Below are 17,772 nucleotides of genomic sequence, written 5' to 3' on the forward strand. Positions count from 1 at the left end.
TGTATAAACCTAGCGTAATTTATTAATTTTTTTTTTAAGGGCAAAAAAAAAAGCTGAGATTTTGTGAATAACAGAACCACATTGGTTCACTTAGTTGATGCTTTCTAGTCCTGTCCTGATAAATATGTTGCAGTGGTTGCTGGGTAATTTCGACTAGCTGCTTGTGCAGTGGCAATTAGTCAAAGTGAATCAGAAAAATGGTGCATATTCTATGTAGTGGTGCACACCTGTGGTATTCACTAGAAAGGGTCACTGTGATTATGACATTCTATATTCGCAACGAGGAAGCAGGATGGTTTGGGGATAGGACAGAGGTTTTTTTTTGTACTGTATTGAAATAAACGGCTAAGTCATATTGCAATGTATGTTTAATGTATTTAACACTGATGCCATCGATTAAAATACTTCTGGAGCAGTCAGTGATCTCGTTTGAGATTGTTACTGAACACACCCAGTGTGCTTCTGCAGAGATTAGCAGAATAAGCAAGTCGGTAGTTGAATGCAACAAGATATTTATTATTATTTTTTTACAGTTGCCATTTCTTCAGTGACACACGAGTGTTGTCGTCTCCCCTTGCAATACCTCGGCAGCGACGCCCGTTGTGTTTGCAATCCACTCGACGTACCTGCTGACTGAGGAGTACACCCCAGGCTTGTCAGGGTTAGCGCACCCCCGAGCCCAGCTCACCGCTCCCACAAGCCGGAAGGCACCGCTCCCCCCTTTCAGTTTACAAACCAGGGGACCCCCGCTGTTCGCCTTAAAAAAAAAAAAAAACCTTACTTCAGATCATGAGGTCATGCTTATGTCACGTGCGACGCAATGACATCACGCCAAGGAATTCTGTGCATTAGTTGTGCAGGCTGCAAAGGTTAATACCTGGCAGCATTGTGCTTTTAAAGCAAAACTAGTGTGGTTGCTTGACTCTATCAGTCCAGTTCCATCACCTTGTGCGGTTCCAAGTTTCTTTTTAGAAGTCTGCAGTGACTTTGCTACCTGACAGGTGTCCTCCACCCCTCCCGCGAAGCCAGCACACACCATGTTGTCGTTCACATATGCACCATACATTTCTTTACTTTTACATTCATCTGGTGGGATCAGTTTCATTCCAGCCTGCTGAAGGACTACTCCTTGAGCTCCTGAGACAGGAAAGACAAATCAGGAATCAGCGTCTGAAACCCTGGCCCGCCACACATGGAAACGCACCAGTTCTGCATGTCTATTGTGACGGAATGTGGATACTTGTCTTTAAGAAATAAAATACAGTAAGAGTAAATTAAATCAAGGCACCGTTGTGTTACAGCAATGCCTACAGCGGACACCCACCTGACTGAGCCTTCAGTTCCTTACCTGTCTCTGAAAACAGTCCGAATCCAGTTACATAGCAGTTACTCCACTCCTCTGTGTTGCTCGTGCCAGCGCAGGGGAGGCAGGCTGGTCTGACGTAATCATTGAACTCAGCTGGGCTACTTAAATGGAGCAGGGCGATGTCATTATCAGGGTTAAAAAACTGCTCATGCACGTAGAGTTTATCCACGCCCGACCTCTGTGCCCAGTGCTCAGGAACCGCTGTATCAACCAGCCCAAGGGCTACCTTCCATTTCAGAGGATCCCTTTAAAAAAATGCATAGAGGACACACCGTGAACCTTTAAAAAAACAAAAACGCTATACGATCTGATATTTGTACACGCCCCCTATGTGTTGCAAGTGGACATTTTTAATGGAAAAATTAAATACCCACCTATAAGGGCCGAAAAAGCAGTGGCCTGCGCTTACAACCCAGTCTCTACTAACGATGGTTCCGCCACAACTGACTCGAGTATCCGGTTCTCTGTACAGAGCTACCTGCCAGGGCCAGAGCCCAGGTTTGGCATCTTTACCTGTCACGACCCGCGAGCCGCCGTGTTCTGCAGACCTGGTACCGCACACTGCAAAAGAATATCAGTCATTCATAAGTACGGAGGCTAAAGTCAGTTACTTCTTCGCACAGTCACGTATTGAATATTAGCTCGCATTCTAAGCGGGGAAATCATATCAATATCCTATTAAAATATCTGTTTTAATAGCATGCCGTATTAAATAACAGCTATGTGAAATACTTACGTATTGTTTCCTCGGCCACGGCAAGAGCTAAACTAAGTAACAATAGAAATTGCAAGGCAATTGTGTTTAATTTCTTAAAAACACGCAGCATGTTTCTGAAGCGGTAACGCAGCTAACCGCAGCTCCTGATGTTCAAATCACAACAGTTTGATTTAAAAAACGCGTGATAATCAAAGTCGTTTAGATTGCTTACACTTGACGTCATACTGTGGCATTTTTCATCATAATGTGATTGGGGATGCATTACGTAAATCAGTTTTAAAATGACCGGAAATAAAACTTTAATATTGTTTAGCATGTAAACGATGGCAATCAAATACGTGCACACAGTAATCACTACTTGAAAGAATGGATTTGTTCTTGAGTATCCAGTCTTTTCAATGTTTTATAGCTGTCCCATGACTTAACATTCCCCCGTTGCGTATGACGTGGTGCCATCTACTGGTACAAAATGTCATTGCATGTAAACGTCCGTGGTGTTGTGACGTAAGTATTTTTAATTCTCTCAATGAGGCAATTTAACGTTCGGTGGGCCTGTAATTCATAACCTCGTTTAAAATGGTTTCAATGGAAACGGATGCCCACGAACGCCCAGGTGTGTAGTCAAAAAATGGACACAGTTTTTAATTCTTGAATTTTACAAAGCAGTCTTTATAATTTAGGAATCTGGACAATCATTTACAGACAACATATATATGCTTGTCAGTTAAAAGTTTCACTGTAGAAATCTGCAAAGCCATTTTACACACACACACACACACACACACACACACACACACACACACACACATACACAGTCAGACTGACACTAGGTTTGGAGTAAAATGCTTTGTGAAATTACCTCACTTTCTTGTATTCATAAAGCAATACTATTATATAGTACATGATACAAATACATAATTCATAAATAAATACTTCCAATCTACCAGGTGCCGCAGTTGCATTGATGGTTCAGCAGGGGGCACTGTTCCCTCTGAACCAGCTCTATCAAATCACCAAGCATGGTTAGTGGTGAGGTGGCAGCTGCTGCCCTCTGCATGAGGTTTCAAAACAAGGGTCTGTCAAGGAACAGGGGCAGCAGAAACCCAATAAAGGGTTCAGTACTGTTGTTCCTACCTGGTCAAATCAAGGAACTGAATTGACCAGAGACCCAGGGTACTCATAATACAGAGTGCCAGCACAGCAGTGCTTGCCAGCAGAGAGCTGCTCCTGGATCGGTACACCGTGCGGCCGTGTGTCTGTTGAACGGGTCTGAACGTCCTGTTCATGGGCTTTCCTGAGTCGACGAAGAGCTTCTGAGAAAAAGCTGCAAGCTGGGAAGGCAGAAAACAGCGGAGTCAACGACAGAGAGAACCAGAAGAGAAGCCACAGCCCCTGCTCTCCGTCTATTAAAAGGCTGGCTCATGCTTCAGTCTTGGTATTAATATACCAGGGTGCTAGGGGTAGATTGGTGGCCTTTGACTGATTTTCCATTCAGATAAGCCACCACTTTACATTTAAGTGGCACTGATGAAGACAAACCAGAAAGAAAGGTTAGTTTAGCCACTTCTTTCTTTCACCACTACTTCGTCACACAGTAAGAATCAGATTGAAAGTGTTAGCCCTACCTGTGCTGCGCTCAGTGGAATGGGCTTCTCGAACAGAGTCCACACAACAGCCTCATTGCAGCCGGGGGTAGTCAGAGACCCTTCATAGCGGTAATACCTAGCCAGGTCTTTCTGCTTTGGGATAAGACTGTCTAATCTCAGGTCTTTTATTGTAGTGTTGAAACCTGAAAGCAGGGAGAAGCGACGTTGATGTTAGGAAGTGTTCATCGATATTATATTGTGAGTGCAGCGTCCCATGCAGCAGGGCGTGCACTTATTAACACAAGCATGCTCCTTCGAGTCACGGGAGGGTGGTGGGAGGCAAATGGGGTTTCATCTTTCTGATTAGGTGGAATAACGGAGGAAGCAGACGGCAAGGAAATGCGTTTCAGTGGCAGACACTGCAGCTTTAAGTGATCTGTTTAATTGGTTTCATTTGAGGGTGATTCTGATCATGTGCACAGGAGAGGCATGTTTAAATAGGAAGTCTCAGGGTTACCCGTCATTGATGCTCACCACAGTATGAGATTCTTCCCAGTGCAGCAATCAGATCTTTATAATTGGGATTGTCTTTGCTTGACTCCTGCAAGTAGAATGCAAGTTTATATATATAACACAGGGCAATGTTATCTGAAAATATATTATACATATATAAATAATGTGCTTGTTCTATATCATTTCAAACTGAAGTCACCTCAAACAGGAATCCAAGCACAGCAAACCCTTCTGTATCATTGATTGCCTCGTCTACCCCCTGATACTTCTCTTTAATGTGGACTATATGAAGCTAGAAGAGAGAAAAGGAGTTTGCTATTAGTTAGTGCAGTTTATCAGGCACGGCAGATTATACAGTTTGAGGCACACTGTGCTGTAAAACCTCCAGACCCCACAGGTACTATACCGATATCGTACAATCTAAAATTAATTATTCATTCAATTTTAGCACATTTTGCAGTGTCTAGTTAATTGCTCAATTAAAATGCAACCTACTGTAAACTGTGCAATGCAACAGCTGTCCTCTGCTAATGGCGTTACTACTGTCAAGAGTGATCAATTGTTTATACTGGGGGTGTAAAGTGAGCGAGTGGCTCAGAGAGAGAGTTTTTCTGCTCCCTCTCAGATCACAGATGAAATCCGCTCTGAGCATGTCGTCGAGTGGGTTCTTACACGGACTGGCAGCTCCTTAACGCACCCATCGAATACCAGGCTGCGATTCCACCTGTGTATCTGTGCGCTTTGATTAGAGATAGACGCAGCTGCCTGCCTGCCTGCCTACCTCCATAGGATAGCGCTCCCCGTCGATGGTGTGCTCTGAGCCAGCCTCCCCATCGGATCCCCAGTGCAGGTGAAACTGCACTGCTTTATACACGTCCGTCAGACCCGCCCCCATGATCCTCATACCAGGAGGCAGAGCTGTTTGAACTGTGAAGGAAAAAGAGATGGCGTTAGGATTTCAAACCCTCTTATACAGGCACACAGTTTCAACACGCAAACGTCACAAAGGCTCCCATTGACAGCAAAGCAGCAGGACCTTGAAAGACCACATGCTACTGATTAGAGGACGCATTGAACTGCTGTGAAGATGGAGGCATTTGGCAGGGAAGGAAATGTGTTAGGGACTCACCAGAATGGCCATTGTTTTTGACCAGGACGTCTTGAGCTCTATCATACCCTTCAAAGGTAAAGGGCTTCAGCATGGGATGGGACTCGGTTTTTCTGCTCACAATGTTTATAGGCGACTGCTTCTTCCCACCACAGTTTGCATACACAGTGTGCCACTTGCTGGGCCCTATAGAGGAAAGAGGGTGTATTTTAAAATATACTGAAGAGGGATTAGGGCGATTCTGTGATATAAATAATAATTCAAATGATGAATGAATAAAAACTCACCATCGCAGTGCTCCTCACATTCATCCTGAGATTGATAATAGCACCAATGTCCTGAAAAAAAAAAAATCACCAAACGCATCTCAATCAAAGCAGTGCAATTCCCTGAGGTTAAGAGTTCATGTAAACGAGAAGTGAAGAAGAGATTGTGACCTATAATGCGTCCTTTTAAAGACCGTGCCGTTCTGTGCTGTTTACTGTAGGTTAAGATTTAACTGCGCTGCTCGGATGCACAGGAGATGTGGGCAGTAAGCAGACATTACGATTGAGTTCCCTCTAAGCTGGGTTGAGTGGAGTGTGGCTTGCAATTAATTACATAGACTTTAACAAACAGTTCTTCCAGGTTTTATTAATCAGGAGTTGAAAACGTTGACCTCATTACTTATCAAAAGCTCAGTGGAAAGCAGTCCAGCGCAGACTCGCGGTGTGCTGTCATTGACCAGGGGAGGGTGCTTTGCAGAGTACTGTTTTGCTCTGCGTGTGAAATGCCAGTCACGATAACAACCAGATCCTTGCGGTCGTGTCAGCTGTGTGTCCACTCGCAGTTAATGAGTAACCAAATATTCAGGTTAATATAGTTAATGAGGAAACGTGTCCCGCATCTGAACTGTAATAAACTGGGCTTCATAAATAACGGATCATATTTGTGTTGCTATATTTGAAGTTTTGCAGGGCGACAGATACCTGTCTTTGACCTACAGCTCAGCTTGAAACAGGGGACACACAGGGCAGACCATTCTGAAATCTCTTCTCTGTACATTATTAATATGCTTTATCATTGCTGATCTTTCCAATGCTTACCTATGCTTTACCCTGCTTTCACTGTGCTTTACTGCACTTTGCTGTGCTTTCACTGTGCTTTCCTGCACTTTGCTGTGCTTTACTGCACTTTGCTGTGCTTTCACTGCGCTTCCTGCACTTTGCTGTGCTTTACTGCACTTTGCTGTGCTTTCACTGTGCTTTACTACACTTTGCTGTGCTTTCACTGTGCTTTACTACACTTTGCTGTGCTTTCACTGTGCTTTACTACACTTTGCTGTGCTTTACTGCACTTTGCTGTGCTTTACTGCACTTTGCTGTGCTTTACTGCACTTTGCTGTGCTTTCACTGTGCTTTACTACACTTTGCTGTGATTCTAATGTGGTTTTATAAGGGGTTTCTCGAGCGTCTATATAGACACAAAAAAAGAAACGAAAGATCTGACATAGGAACACCATAATCCAGGTAAACACCCCCCAGGTATCGTTCTCTGCTGCAGTCTTTACCGTTCTTTCTCAGTGTCCATTGCCTGCAACGGGTTCAGTACTGCAGTGTGGTTTGACACAGAGACCTTCCATCAATGATCAATCTCATTGCACAGCAGAGTTCTCTGTTTCAAAGTTCTTTAAGAATCACACTGTTCATCTTTGCCGACAGCGAGAGACTCCTGTTTTCCTTCAAAGGGCTTGTACATTAACTCTCTAAATCAGGACCCAGGAGACGGTTCGATTTTTGGTTTTCATAAGCTTTGCACACAAAGGGACAGCATTTCAAACATGCAATCGTACAATGAAAAGTTACAGCTTTAAGATAAGGATGTTCCTGAAAAGGATTGCGCTCCCTGTAGGGTTTTATCTGTTAATCTGCTTTTTAATTAGGTTATACTCACCAAATCTTACATAGCAAGCAATAGGAGCTTCTATAGAATAGGCAAAACATAAACCCAAAAGTGTACTAAATCTCTGATCAGGTTTTCTAATACATGTTTAACTGAATGCAATTGCAAAATGAAGAAGCCTTCATCCAAACTGAATAAAACATGCATCTGCTCTATTAGTTATTTACTGTATTTATTTTTTTCTTATTTAATTTTTGCTGTTGCTACTGACTATTGTATTTGATAACTGCTCTGATCTGTAATGTGATATTTTGTAACAACTGCAAGTCGCCCTGGATAAGGGCATCTGCTAAGAAATAATAATAATGTATCAGTTATAGCCATGCATTACTTAACTATTTAAACACAGCATACCCATTTCTACACAGCACAGATTGCCTCACTCCACTCAACACTACAGAGTGAGTATAGATAGAAAACTTCAATCAAAACAGCAGAGCAGCATATGAATCTAATACACTAATACACTGAACTCATCTTCATTAGGAGTCACTGAAACTCTTTGGTTGGTTATCCCCGGATAGCCTTTCTGTAAAATGTAACACAGCCCTTACCGCCGCTGATGAATGATAAAGTGGTGAGGAGGAGGAGGAGGATGAGGAGGAGGAGGGAGAGTAAGGAGTGCTTCATGGCTTCCCTTTCCGTCGTGTGGACCCCGGATCAGGACAGGGCTGATTGAAGTCTATAGTGTGCGGTCCGAGTGTGGACGGGTTTATATCAGTCAGGGTGAGACCTCCTGGCGACATGTCACTCCTCCCCCTGTACCTCTAATATATAATCCTGTTATTGCTGGAGGAATCAGGTGCTATGTACTGCGGGTCAGACTGGGAGTCTGTCAACACAGCTGACCTGCAAGAGAAATGCTAAATACATCTGTTAGTGCAGGCACTCAACGCAACAGAGCAGTCAACTGCGACCAGCCTGGGGTATTCCAAATGCAAATGTGTTCATTTCACCAGGAGACAGACCTCTCATTTACAAGGGGGTCCAGGCAAGAGAGGACAGGAGGAAATCACATTATAAAATCAACGATCAAAAAAAAAGAGACAAATCATTCAAACAGGATAAAAACACACACACACACAATCCCAGCTTACTGTACATGATGGCATGCCTCATACACAAAGGCACGTTGATCTCAATGTGGGCTTAAACAGAAAAGCACAGTAATGCCTAATAAAAGCACACAATGCAGTGACATCTAGTGGCCTGCAGTTGTAACGACAGGAAGGTCTGAGAGAAATAAATAAACGAATCTTAAAACCAAAAAATGGTAATCAAAGATTTTTATTGGGTTTAAAAAAAAACAAAAAAAAACATTTATTTTTACACACAGGTACAGTATGTGCTAATATCACTAATATATAACACACCACAGCTCATCTGCCTCTTAAATGAAGTCCTGTTTAACATGCTTGAAAAAAAAAGTAAAATCAAATAAAAATGTATCTGCATTAACAATTGAGATTATTATTAACATTCATTACTTCTGTTCATGTTTAGAAAACGCAATGCACCATCATTAAGGGGAAGTTCCTTTAGCCCTAATAATGACGAGCACTAAAAGGTGAGGATTCCTGTTACTGCTCGGAGCCCTGCAGAAAAAAAAAGGACATGAGTGTCAGTACTGAACAATGTAACAACAGGGGTGGGAGCAGAGCAAAGCAGCCAAGACTGGATATGTTTGGTGCCGAGTGAAGCAAGGAGGACATTTCCAGCAGTTTATATTTGAACAGTAGTTGCACGTGGCCTATACACTACAAATACAAAGCAAATATGTGGATGCAACCTACAGAAACAAACACACAGTGCACAAGAATTGCACCAACCGTTTCATTTTACAAAACAAAGTTCAAACAGAAACAAAAAAAAACCAAAAAAAAAAACAGCAGTACTGCTTATTTCTTATAGACGCCTGTAACAACATAACACAACTAGACAATAACATCTGTCATTGTTTTTCAGATCATACGTAATGGTCTATTTGGGGGCATTGATTCTCTGCAGATTTACATCCTCAAATTCCTGTCACATTTAGAGCAGTAACTTCCAAAACTTATTTCTCAATAATACATTCGTATAACCACTAGCCAGTATAAAAGTCTCCACTGGGATCCAACATGTTGGCCCGCAGTGCACTATGGGTAATCTCAAGCATTGTGAAATTTTTCAATTGTGATACCATTTCCCATGTCTGTGATCTCACTACTATAAAAAATATTTTCTATTTGAACACTGGGATCTTCCTGCTGTGGCGTGGCTGTGAAACGCCCTCTCCTGTCCTCCGAGGAGGGAGTTCACGACTGAAGGGAGTTAAATCTGAATGAAATGAATGTTTATTTTTAATTGAATTGCTATATACAACGTAGATAGAACCATCTCCATGCACGCCCCTGCTACAGAAACTGCCCCCTCTGCTTTTGAAAAGTTATGCCACTGATCACATATAACACTTCAGCAATCTAGTAAGAATCCAGTGATATTCCAGTACAAAAAACCAATGCAGAGAATAATCTTCACAGTAAAATAACTTCCGTATTCAGAAACTGTTTTCTCAACTTTGTGACTCTGGCAGCATATTGTATTTTATTGGTTATCCCTATGGACCTGCAGTCAATCCTCTACTGTTTGGATTGAAAGCTCCTGCTGTTGTCTGCACCAGCTGCTTGTTACCTTGAGGATGAGAGCCAGCAGGGCGATGAGTAAAGTGAGTGCCAGCAGGGCAGCCAGCACTGCCAGCGTGACCCAGCACAGCCCCCCCGTCCACAGCCGCTTCTGCATGAAGTACTTGGCCACGCGCAGCTTGCTGGCCTCCTGGGGAGGGTAGCGGGCCTTGTTCATCCCCTCCAGGGTCAGAGACCGGATCAGGCAGGCGCGCTGGTGACTCAGCCTCTCAAAGCTGTGCTTCCCATGGTAGCTGCCTATTCCACTTTTACCTGGAGGGAGAGGGGCGACACTTGTAAGAGTTCATCGTGGTATTTTTTGCTTTTTTTATTTTACACTGCTTATTTTACAATGCTTAATTGTGTATGGTGTGTATGCATGCATTTTTCTTGTATAAAAAGTTAGGAGTATTATCCCCTTCCTGGAAAATGACACTGGAGTGTCTTTGGTTGTAACACAGGTAGAGAGAGCGCCCGGACTCACCCACACCCCCGAAGGGCAGAGAGCTGATGCTGTAATGCAGCAGCATGTCGTTCGCAACCACCCCTCCACTGGACGTCTCAGCGATCATCCGCTTTATCAGCTGAAATCACAGAGAGGAGGCTCAGGGTACAGACAGGGAAAACCAAGCTGCACTGGAGGGAGAGGGGGACTTAAGAATAAAAGGCAGGTCCCAGCTTTAAGCGATTGGGGTAAACCATTGAGGGAAGGGGGGGGGGGGTCGCCTCGCCTCTAGAACAGTAAAAGCCTTTCATGAAATGTTTAGATTGAAGTTAGACTCCTGCTGCACAGAATTTTGAGCCATTCCAGCTTTTACTATGAGCTTGATTAGCCAGATTGTACACATGGTGTATGCAGGTAAGAATCTCAGGTATGTCTTGTTAAACTCAAAGCCAAACTCTGGAATGGATCACACTGCTATGCGACGGGAGTCTTATTTGCATCCCTGTGTTTTAATGTTGTGACCCTGCTCAGAAGCAGATGGCAGTAAGATTAAGGTCGGTCGGCGAGGGTGTGGCGGTGTGCGTTTGTGTTACCTTGCTGTCGTATGAGAAGACGTACAGAGCCAGGGGCTTCTCTCTCTGGTTGATGAAGCGAATGGCCTCGTCGACGCTCCCCACGCTCACCAGGGGAAGGACGGGGCCGAAGATCTCCTCTTGCATCAGCCTGGAGTGGGGGGGCACATCCGTCAGCACTGTGGGGGCTGCGTGGACAGGAGAGGAAGCAGGGAACATGGAGAGTCAGCGCCATGGGGGCCGGGGGTCCCGAAACTCCTTTCACAGGACAAGATCTCACCACACGTACCGATGAAGAGGTCGGCCTCATCGCTCTCCCCGCCCAGAGCCACCGTCTCCCCCTCCAGCAGAGCCGTCACTCTCTTGAAGTGTCGCTGGTTGATCATGCGCCCGTAATCCGGAGACGTCTTGAGATCATCGCCGTAGAATTCCTGACACCAAAACACAAAAACTGCTTTTTTGTACTCGCTCAGGGATGGAAATAAGAGCCCTGTTGCATAGCAGTTTGATCCATTACTGGTTTTACTTTGAGTGCAATAAGACACACCTAAGCTTGTTACCAATACATTACAGCTGATCAAGATCATAGTAAAACCTGGAATGGGTGAAACTGCCATGCAATAGGGTTCTTATTTCCATCCTGTAGCTTGTGCACGTTTTCTTTTTTAGACTGCAATCTTAATCTGTCACAGGTCAGCATATTTAGAAACATTTAGGAGCCTTTACTCCTGTGCAAAACAAATGGAAAAAACAAACCGTTCATGTTGAGTACGAAACAACAAAAGGGGTATGAGCAGGGCAATAAACACAGATGTTTTTAAAATCTTCCTTTAGTAAACTTGGACTTGAAGATGGTCGATGGGAATAACTAAGACGTTCTGGTTTAGTGTATTCTGGTCCAGGAGAGAGACACAAAGGGATCACAACTTCACTTCCTATCCCAGATAGGCGGTGCTACGGATCTCTATTCAGACCTGACCTCGCTGCTTAGATCTGAGATCTGACCACAGTCACAAAGTACTGACCAGCCCGGGACCCTGCAAAGGAAACTCCCAGACAGAAGAGTAACTGACCAGCAGTGTGTGTCGGATCCCCTCCACCAACCTGCCCTGGATGCTCTGGTCACACAGAACGTAGTCTGGAGCGATGCACGTCTGCCCGCAGTTTACAAACTTACCCCACGTGATCCGGCTGCAGAGAGCGAGAGAGAGAGAGAGAGAGAGAGAGAGAGAGAGAGAGAGAGAGAGAGAGAGAGAGAGAGAGAGCACAAGGCTTAGAGCTCGGAGCATAGCCTATTTTTTTTTAGTTAGTTGCAATTGATCCCACTTCAGAAGTTTCTTCTTTACAACCAAAGAGAAACGTCATTATTGAGTAACATTAGTCCCTTGCTCCCCAGGGTTATTTAGGAAAACTGCTCCACAGCCGGGTGCAGCCTCACCAGCGGACGATGGTGATGGCAATAATACTTGAACCCGAGGGAACCGCAATAAATGCACGCTGTGATCTGGATGCCAGCGCAGAGGGCAGCGGTATTTGCAGGACAGCAATGGCGTGCCTGTGCCCCTGGACTCACCGGCAGACGATGGAGAGGTCACAGTCCTTGTCGATGTAGCAGGGGCTCTTCCCGCCCAGCTCCAGGGTGACGGGGGTGAGGTGGCGCGAGGCAGCCTCCATCACCAGCTTGCCCACGACGCAGTTCCCCGTGTAGAAGATGTGATCGAAGCGCTGCCGCAGGAGCTCCTGGGTCTCGGGGACCCCTCCGTTCACCACGGGGTACAGGTCCTGTGAGAGGGAGGGAGAGAGGCAGGGGTTCAGGAATCCACGCAGCCTGCACCCTGCAGGCCATGCTGGATCAGGCTGCCTCACCCCCACACGAGAAGTATCTGGAAATATATAAGGTTCTGAGGTTATGGTTGAAACAGCGACTCACCCGGTCTATATACTGAGGGAGCAGCTCCTCTAGCAGCCTGGCTGTATGCTTGCTCACTTCTGAGGGCTTGATCACGGCTGCATTACCTGGGGGAGACAGGGGGTGAGAGAGTATGGACAAGATACGAGGATACGAGTGTATTTCTCATCTTCACAGCCCATACAAAAATCAGATTGGAGAGGGAGTGAAGGTAGGTGTAAAAGGATAGCAGGCCAGCTCAGCTAAAGCTTTTGAGAAATTGGCAAGCCAGTGTCCAGTTAACTCCCTAGTCATGTGTAGGAGCTTGCAGCTACAGGTACATCATCAGTTTCATCTCAGTTATAACGGACTGCCCCCTTTGCGTTTGTTATTCTATTTGTTTTATAGTTTAGTCTGTAATGCGAGAGGTAATGGCCCCCGCGTACCGGCTGCGATGGCCCCTATGAGGGGCTGGATGACCAGGGCGAAGGGGTAGTTCCAGGCTCCAATGATCAGGACCACCCCCAGGGGCTCTGGCTGGACGTAAACCTCGTCCAGCAGGGTGAGCAAGGTCTTCTCTGCGGGGCGAGGGGCTGCCCACTCCGGGAGCTTCTCCAGAGCCAGCTGGATCTCACTCTCCAGACCCACCAGCTCAAACAGGGCGCTGTCAAACTGGCTCTGAAACCCACAACACCACGGAGATGTCACACAAAGAGTGCAAGAGAAACACGGTCTCTGCTTGATTAGAGGAAGCCACCGAACACTTAGGAACAGATCATAAGCCGTTAAATCTAAATAAAAAAACAGACGAAAATGCTGATAGGCTATGATAAAACAAGAACATGCATTTGTTAAAGAAACAGTACGTGTTTCAGCATTTGCTCTGTTTTTAAAGCACGTCTTGAGGTTTCAGAGTTTTGGACGCTTTCTCGTCGAGACTCTCGACTGTGAGCTGACAATCTCAGCGAGATTTGAAGAGTAGTTGAGACGTTCTCCCGTCAGAGCACGAGAACAGTCTGCAGTTCTCAAACCCCCAGATAAAGAGGAATTCAGTATCTTTAAGAAAATGAATAACCCTGTCACCTTGTTGAGGTCGTGTTTGATCGCCATGCAGATCTCTCCCTCTCTCTCCTTCAGCATCCTCTGAAGAGCCTTCAGCTGCTGAGCTCTGAACTCCAGGGGTCGCGACCTCCTGGTGAGGAAGGCCGTCCTGGCTCGCTCCACAGCCTGCTTCTCCATCGACACTGCAGCACAACGCAAAACGCACAGGAGATCAAATCACTCAAACGTGTATTAAAATTACAATGAGGGTGTGTTGCTCTTATTATACAAATACATTATTATTCATAACAAAGGCATCATCTCTTTACAATGATGCTCAAGTAGACCTAAAGGTCATGACCTCATGTCCAGAGGATGAGCTGGAGAGAATAATCACTTACTGTGTATGCTGAACTGTCAAGAAAGCTGAAAGGACAGGGTGTGCTTGCAGGATTACCTGAATAACAAAAACAAAAATCTCAAAGGTAAAGGAAACACGTGATATATGCATACATATGTATTAATACAGATATATATAACATATATATGATCATTATTAACTAACCGACAGCTGTACCGGTATACCCAACAGTTAATTGTCATTATTTTGCATCACCCACAGATCCCTTCACCCTCGTAGTGTATCATTCGAACTAACTGCCCGTGCGCAGAACTGCTTACAAGACGACCACAGATAAATACAGAACATGCTGGGGAGCGGGTCAGGACATCAAATCATTCGATAATATGCATGTAAAAAACGAGCACAGGTTTGCAGCGTCTATTCTTGAGTAACTTTTGACACACAGAATGCAATTTCACTGAGACGCATCCTGTGGGAAGCGCATTGCAAAGTGTTGAATTGCACCATGGCGTCGTGCAAAACACATACAGCGCGATAAAACGCCACACTAGAGTGATTAAAAAAAAAAACAAGCAAATAAATAAATAAATAAACAAAAGCATCGTACTCTGTGACGCAAACATTTAATGTCACTCAAACAAATACATTTAGTAACTGTGAGTGCTGTCAGATGTACATTAATATATTAACTCTGTCGTTTTGATTACTCACGAACGAGCAAGTGTAAATTAATCGTCGTAGTGCTTCTTCGTAGCAAATTCAAAACAGTGCATCAGTCAGGTTGCTAATTCTTCGTTTAGATCCGGTACCGCCCAAATAAACACCAGATAACTCGTACAGTACACTAGTACATCGGATAGTCTTTAAACGAACAAAGTGCGAACGCTCACCCTCAGTGTGTTATCTGGACGGGACCATTAACTTGCACAACACCACAGATCGTGCCATAGATACCAACACCAGCGAGGATAAACCGCGACTAGATTCTGCACAGTCAAGCGGCCATCTATTACTAGTTAATTTGTAATTTACCAGGCAAGTTTAAAACCTGTACTTGTAGTAATAACATGGTTAGTTGTAAGTTGTGGTAAAGTCAGGTGAAAACGCTCCATGAACGTTTTCCAGACGTGCTTAGAACGTTATTTTGATTAGAATTACTTAATATTCATACATTTTCAAAACATTATATTATCAGATATTACACAAATAATGTGTACCCACTTATCACATGAAATTAAGAACACGAATTACCGTTTTGCATTTTAAATTTAGACAATCACCACCATACAAGTAAAGAATATCTGGTATTATTATTAATATTGCAACCCTTAACACGTGTCAACACTAGTGGGCGGTCAAGCAGTGTGTTTAAATCCTGCGGTCATTGCTTTGTGGTATGGGAGTATAAACGAGGGGGTTAATAATAACTCCAGCTGGTTGTGATGTTGTTTTTAAATGTATTTATTGTCCATTAAAATCACTTTTATTATTATTATTATTATTATTATTATTATTATTATTATTTTCAATTGTTCAACTAAAAACTAAATTCGGAATTGTAACAATATAGTGAAAAGTTTGACGGTAAATGCATGAACGTGCAGTAGGCAGATGTAACGGACGGTGCTGCTGCAGGTTGAATGGGGCACTTACAAGCCGAAACGATAAACACACGCATTTCGGTCCCGTTAGTCCGAAGAGCGGGTCGATCTCCGTGAAGAGGAGCGCAGCCGCAGAAGTTGGCAGATGCTGTAAAGTTTTTTCGTTTGTTTTCCCCTGACAGTGCAAGTCTGACCGCGCCAGTTGCACGCATTACTGGGAAGTCAATCCAGCTTCTCATGAAAGCGAGATCAGATGTTGATTTACGAGATGTTGTGGTTTGCCGGTAAGTAAACACAAATAAGCACAAAACAACCAGTCTTGAAATCCAAACCAATACACGATATAAATCAACCTGCACGTCGCTATGCTGTACAGAAAATCGACACGGGACCCACAGCTTCGTTTTAAAAGCATGGATACAGCTTTTAGACTTGAATCTGCTGTCCTCTTCCCAGCACGATAAACACATCTAAATAATCTCTATCTTACAACCTTTTCCTATTTCCGTTTTAATACAATTAACATTGCGAAACTAAATAACCACCACACTCCTCGGTATAGTCAGATATAGATAGATATATGTTTTTGAAGTTAAAGATGCTCACCTCAATAGCCGATTGACAGACCTGCTTGTAACGGATTGGTAAAGCGCTGCCTGTCAAGAGACAACACCGAAATAAAAGGCGTACCAGCTCAACGCTGTGTGTGTGTGTGTTTGTGATACACAGAGATAGATCCAGCCCCTTTAATATCCATCCCCAAATTACTCGGTGTGTTCGTGTTCAAGTCCTTCATTCAATCGGATCAGCTGAACAGAGAGGTCAAGGATAATGATTGCCGTACAATACCTGCTGTTGTGAATGCAATTCAAATGAGCTTCCTTAGGGAAACCCCAGCAATGCCCAGCACTGGTGTATACTGGTTTTCATGACCTGTTTCATGGTAATTGGTTACTAATTCCCAGTTATTTTTTATTTATTTCTTAGCAGACGCCCTTCTCCAGGGCGACTTACAATTGTTACAAGATATCACATTATTTTTACATACAATTACCCATTTATACAGTTGGGTTTTTACTGGAGCAATCTAGGTAAAGTACCTTGCTCAAGGATACAGCAGCAGTGTCCCCCACCTGGGATTGAACCCACGACCCTCCGGTCAAGAATCCAGAGCCCTAACCACTACTCCACACTGCTGCCCTGGTGCTTAGTTTGTTATATATACTATATTCACTTTGATTCTGGTTAATATTGGGGCTTCTCATCTGTTCTGAGCTCACACACCACCTGCACACAGTATTTGTGACTGTTTCATCCACTCTCTACTGACCAATACCCGAGCAGGACCGACACAGGAAGGGCCATTTCTGATCTATTAACAAGGGAATACAGCGCCACCTGGCTGTCAGGCCCCCTCAGTGCAGTCCCCAGCTCACTATTAAAGAGGAGCAGGCCCTATTCACAGCAATGTATATCAATGCTAGTTGATTTGGGAATTCAGAAATAAGGCTCCCATCAGCAGTGCCAAGAATCAAAAAAAGAATTTAATTACTTCTCTAGTAAGACCAACATGGAATAAATTAAATTATTATTTTAAATAATTTTTTTAAAAAAAATAAAATTTCAGGATGTTTCGGACAAAAGCCATCCTTCAGCTGTGTAGACAGTTATATTTATATTAAAAACTAAAACAGTAAAGGAGAACACACGAACACACAACTAAAACAAACAGCATCTGGAAGCAGGGCTGCCCAGTTAACCAAACTCAGTGAATGAAGACACAGTCCCAGCCCTGTGAAGTCGGGACTCTCACTATCAGGATGCTTCTTCCTGGTCCCTTGACTGGAATGGAAGGAGCACGGCTGTTTTAATCACACCTTCAAAGCCCTGGACGTTCACAGTGCAGAATCACCTCTACACTGTAGAACACCTCACCCTGTGTAATAAAGCTGGACCGAGGCTCTTC

The 17,772-nt window shown here is 44.1% G+C and overlaps 3 protein-coding genes across 6 annotated transcripts; all 3 read right to left on the bottom strand.

Moving 5' to 3' along the window:
• Positions 1 to 541: 541 nt before the first annotated feature.
• On the bottom strand, positions 542 to 2,627 carry LOC117963371 (transmembrane protease serine 11C-like). The gene is made up of 5 exons (XM_058999267.1): positions 2,103 to 2,627; positions 1,741 to 1,927; positions 1,349 to 1,611; positions 995 to 1,137; positions 542 to 757 (listed from the first exon to the last, which is right to left on the bottom strand). Exons 1-5 carry the CDS (start codon positions 2,191 to 2,193, stop codon positions 545 to 547), a joined length of 897 nt encoding a protein of 298 aa, XP_058855250.1. The 5' UTR covers positions 2,194 to 2,627; the 3' UTR covers positions 542 to 544.
• Positions 2,628 to 2,722: 95 nt separating this feature from the next.
• Positions 2,723 to 7,923, bottom strand: LOC117430921 (carbonic anhydrase 4-like). Its single transcript, XM_058999266.1, has 8 exons — positions 7,787 to 7,923; positions 5,579 to 5,629; positions 5,313 to 5,477; positions 4,965 to 5,110; positions 4,383 to 4,475; positions 4,205 to 4,271; positions 3,710 to 3,873; positions 2,723 to 3,415 (listed from the first exon to the last, which is right to left on the bottom strand). Exons 1-8 carry the CDS (start codon positions 7,860 to 7,862, stop codon positions 3,215 to 3,217), a joined length of 963 nt encoding a protein of 320 aa, XP_058855249.1. The 5' UTR covers positions 7,863 to 7,923; the 3' UTR covers positions 2,723 to 3,214.
• A 586-nt stretch (positions 7,924 to 8,509) lies between these two features.
• Positions 8,510 to 17,698, bottom strand: LOC117429553 (aldehyde dehydrogenase family 3 member A2-like). Of its 4 annotated transcripts, none has more exons than XM_058998038.1 (12): positions 16,413 to 17,698; positions 14,243 to 14,298; positions 13,884 to 14,044; positions 13,247 to 13,478; positions 12,843 to 12,928; positions 12,486 to 12,694; positions 11,986 to 12,103; positions 11,202 to 11,343; positions 10,934 to 11,100; positions 10,380 to 10,479; positions 9,906 to 10,168; positions 8,510 to 8,827 (listed from the first exon to the last, which is right to left on the bottom strand). In XM_058998038.1, coding segments are annotated over exons 2-12 (1,494 nt in total). In that variant the 5' UTR covers positions 14,244 to 14,298; positions 16,413 to 17,698; the 3' UTR covers positions 8,510 to 8,812. The 4 variants fall into 4 exon arrangements, with proteins under 4 accessions (XP_058854021.1, XP_058854019.1, XP_058854020.1 ...); XM_058998036.1 differs by lacking the exon at positions 16,413 to 17,698 and adding an exon at positions 15,096 to 16,122; XM_058998037.1 differs by lacking the exon at positions 16,413 to 17,698 and adding an exon at positions 14,917 to 15,077.
• Positions 17,699 to 17,772: the final 74 nt, after the last annotated feature.

The sequence above is a fragment of the Acipenser ruthenus genome, chromosome 24, assembly GCF_902713425.1.
Source record: "Acipenser ruthenus chromosome 24, fAciRut3.2 maternal haplotype, whole genome shotgun sequence".
Classification (NCBI taxonomy): Eukaryota; Metazoa; Chordata; class Actinopteri; order Acipenseriformes; family Acipenseridae; genus Acipenser; species Acipenser ruthenus.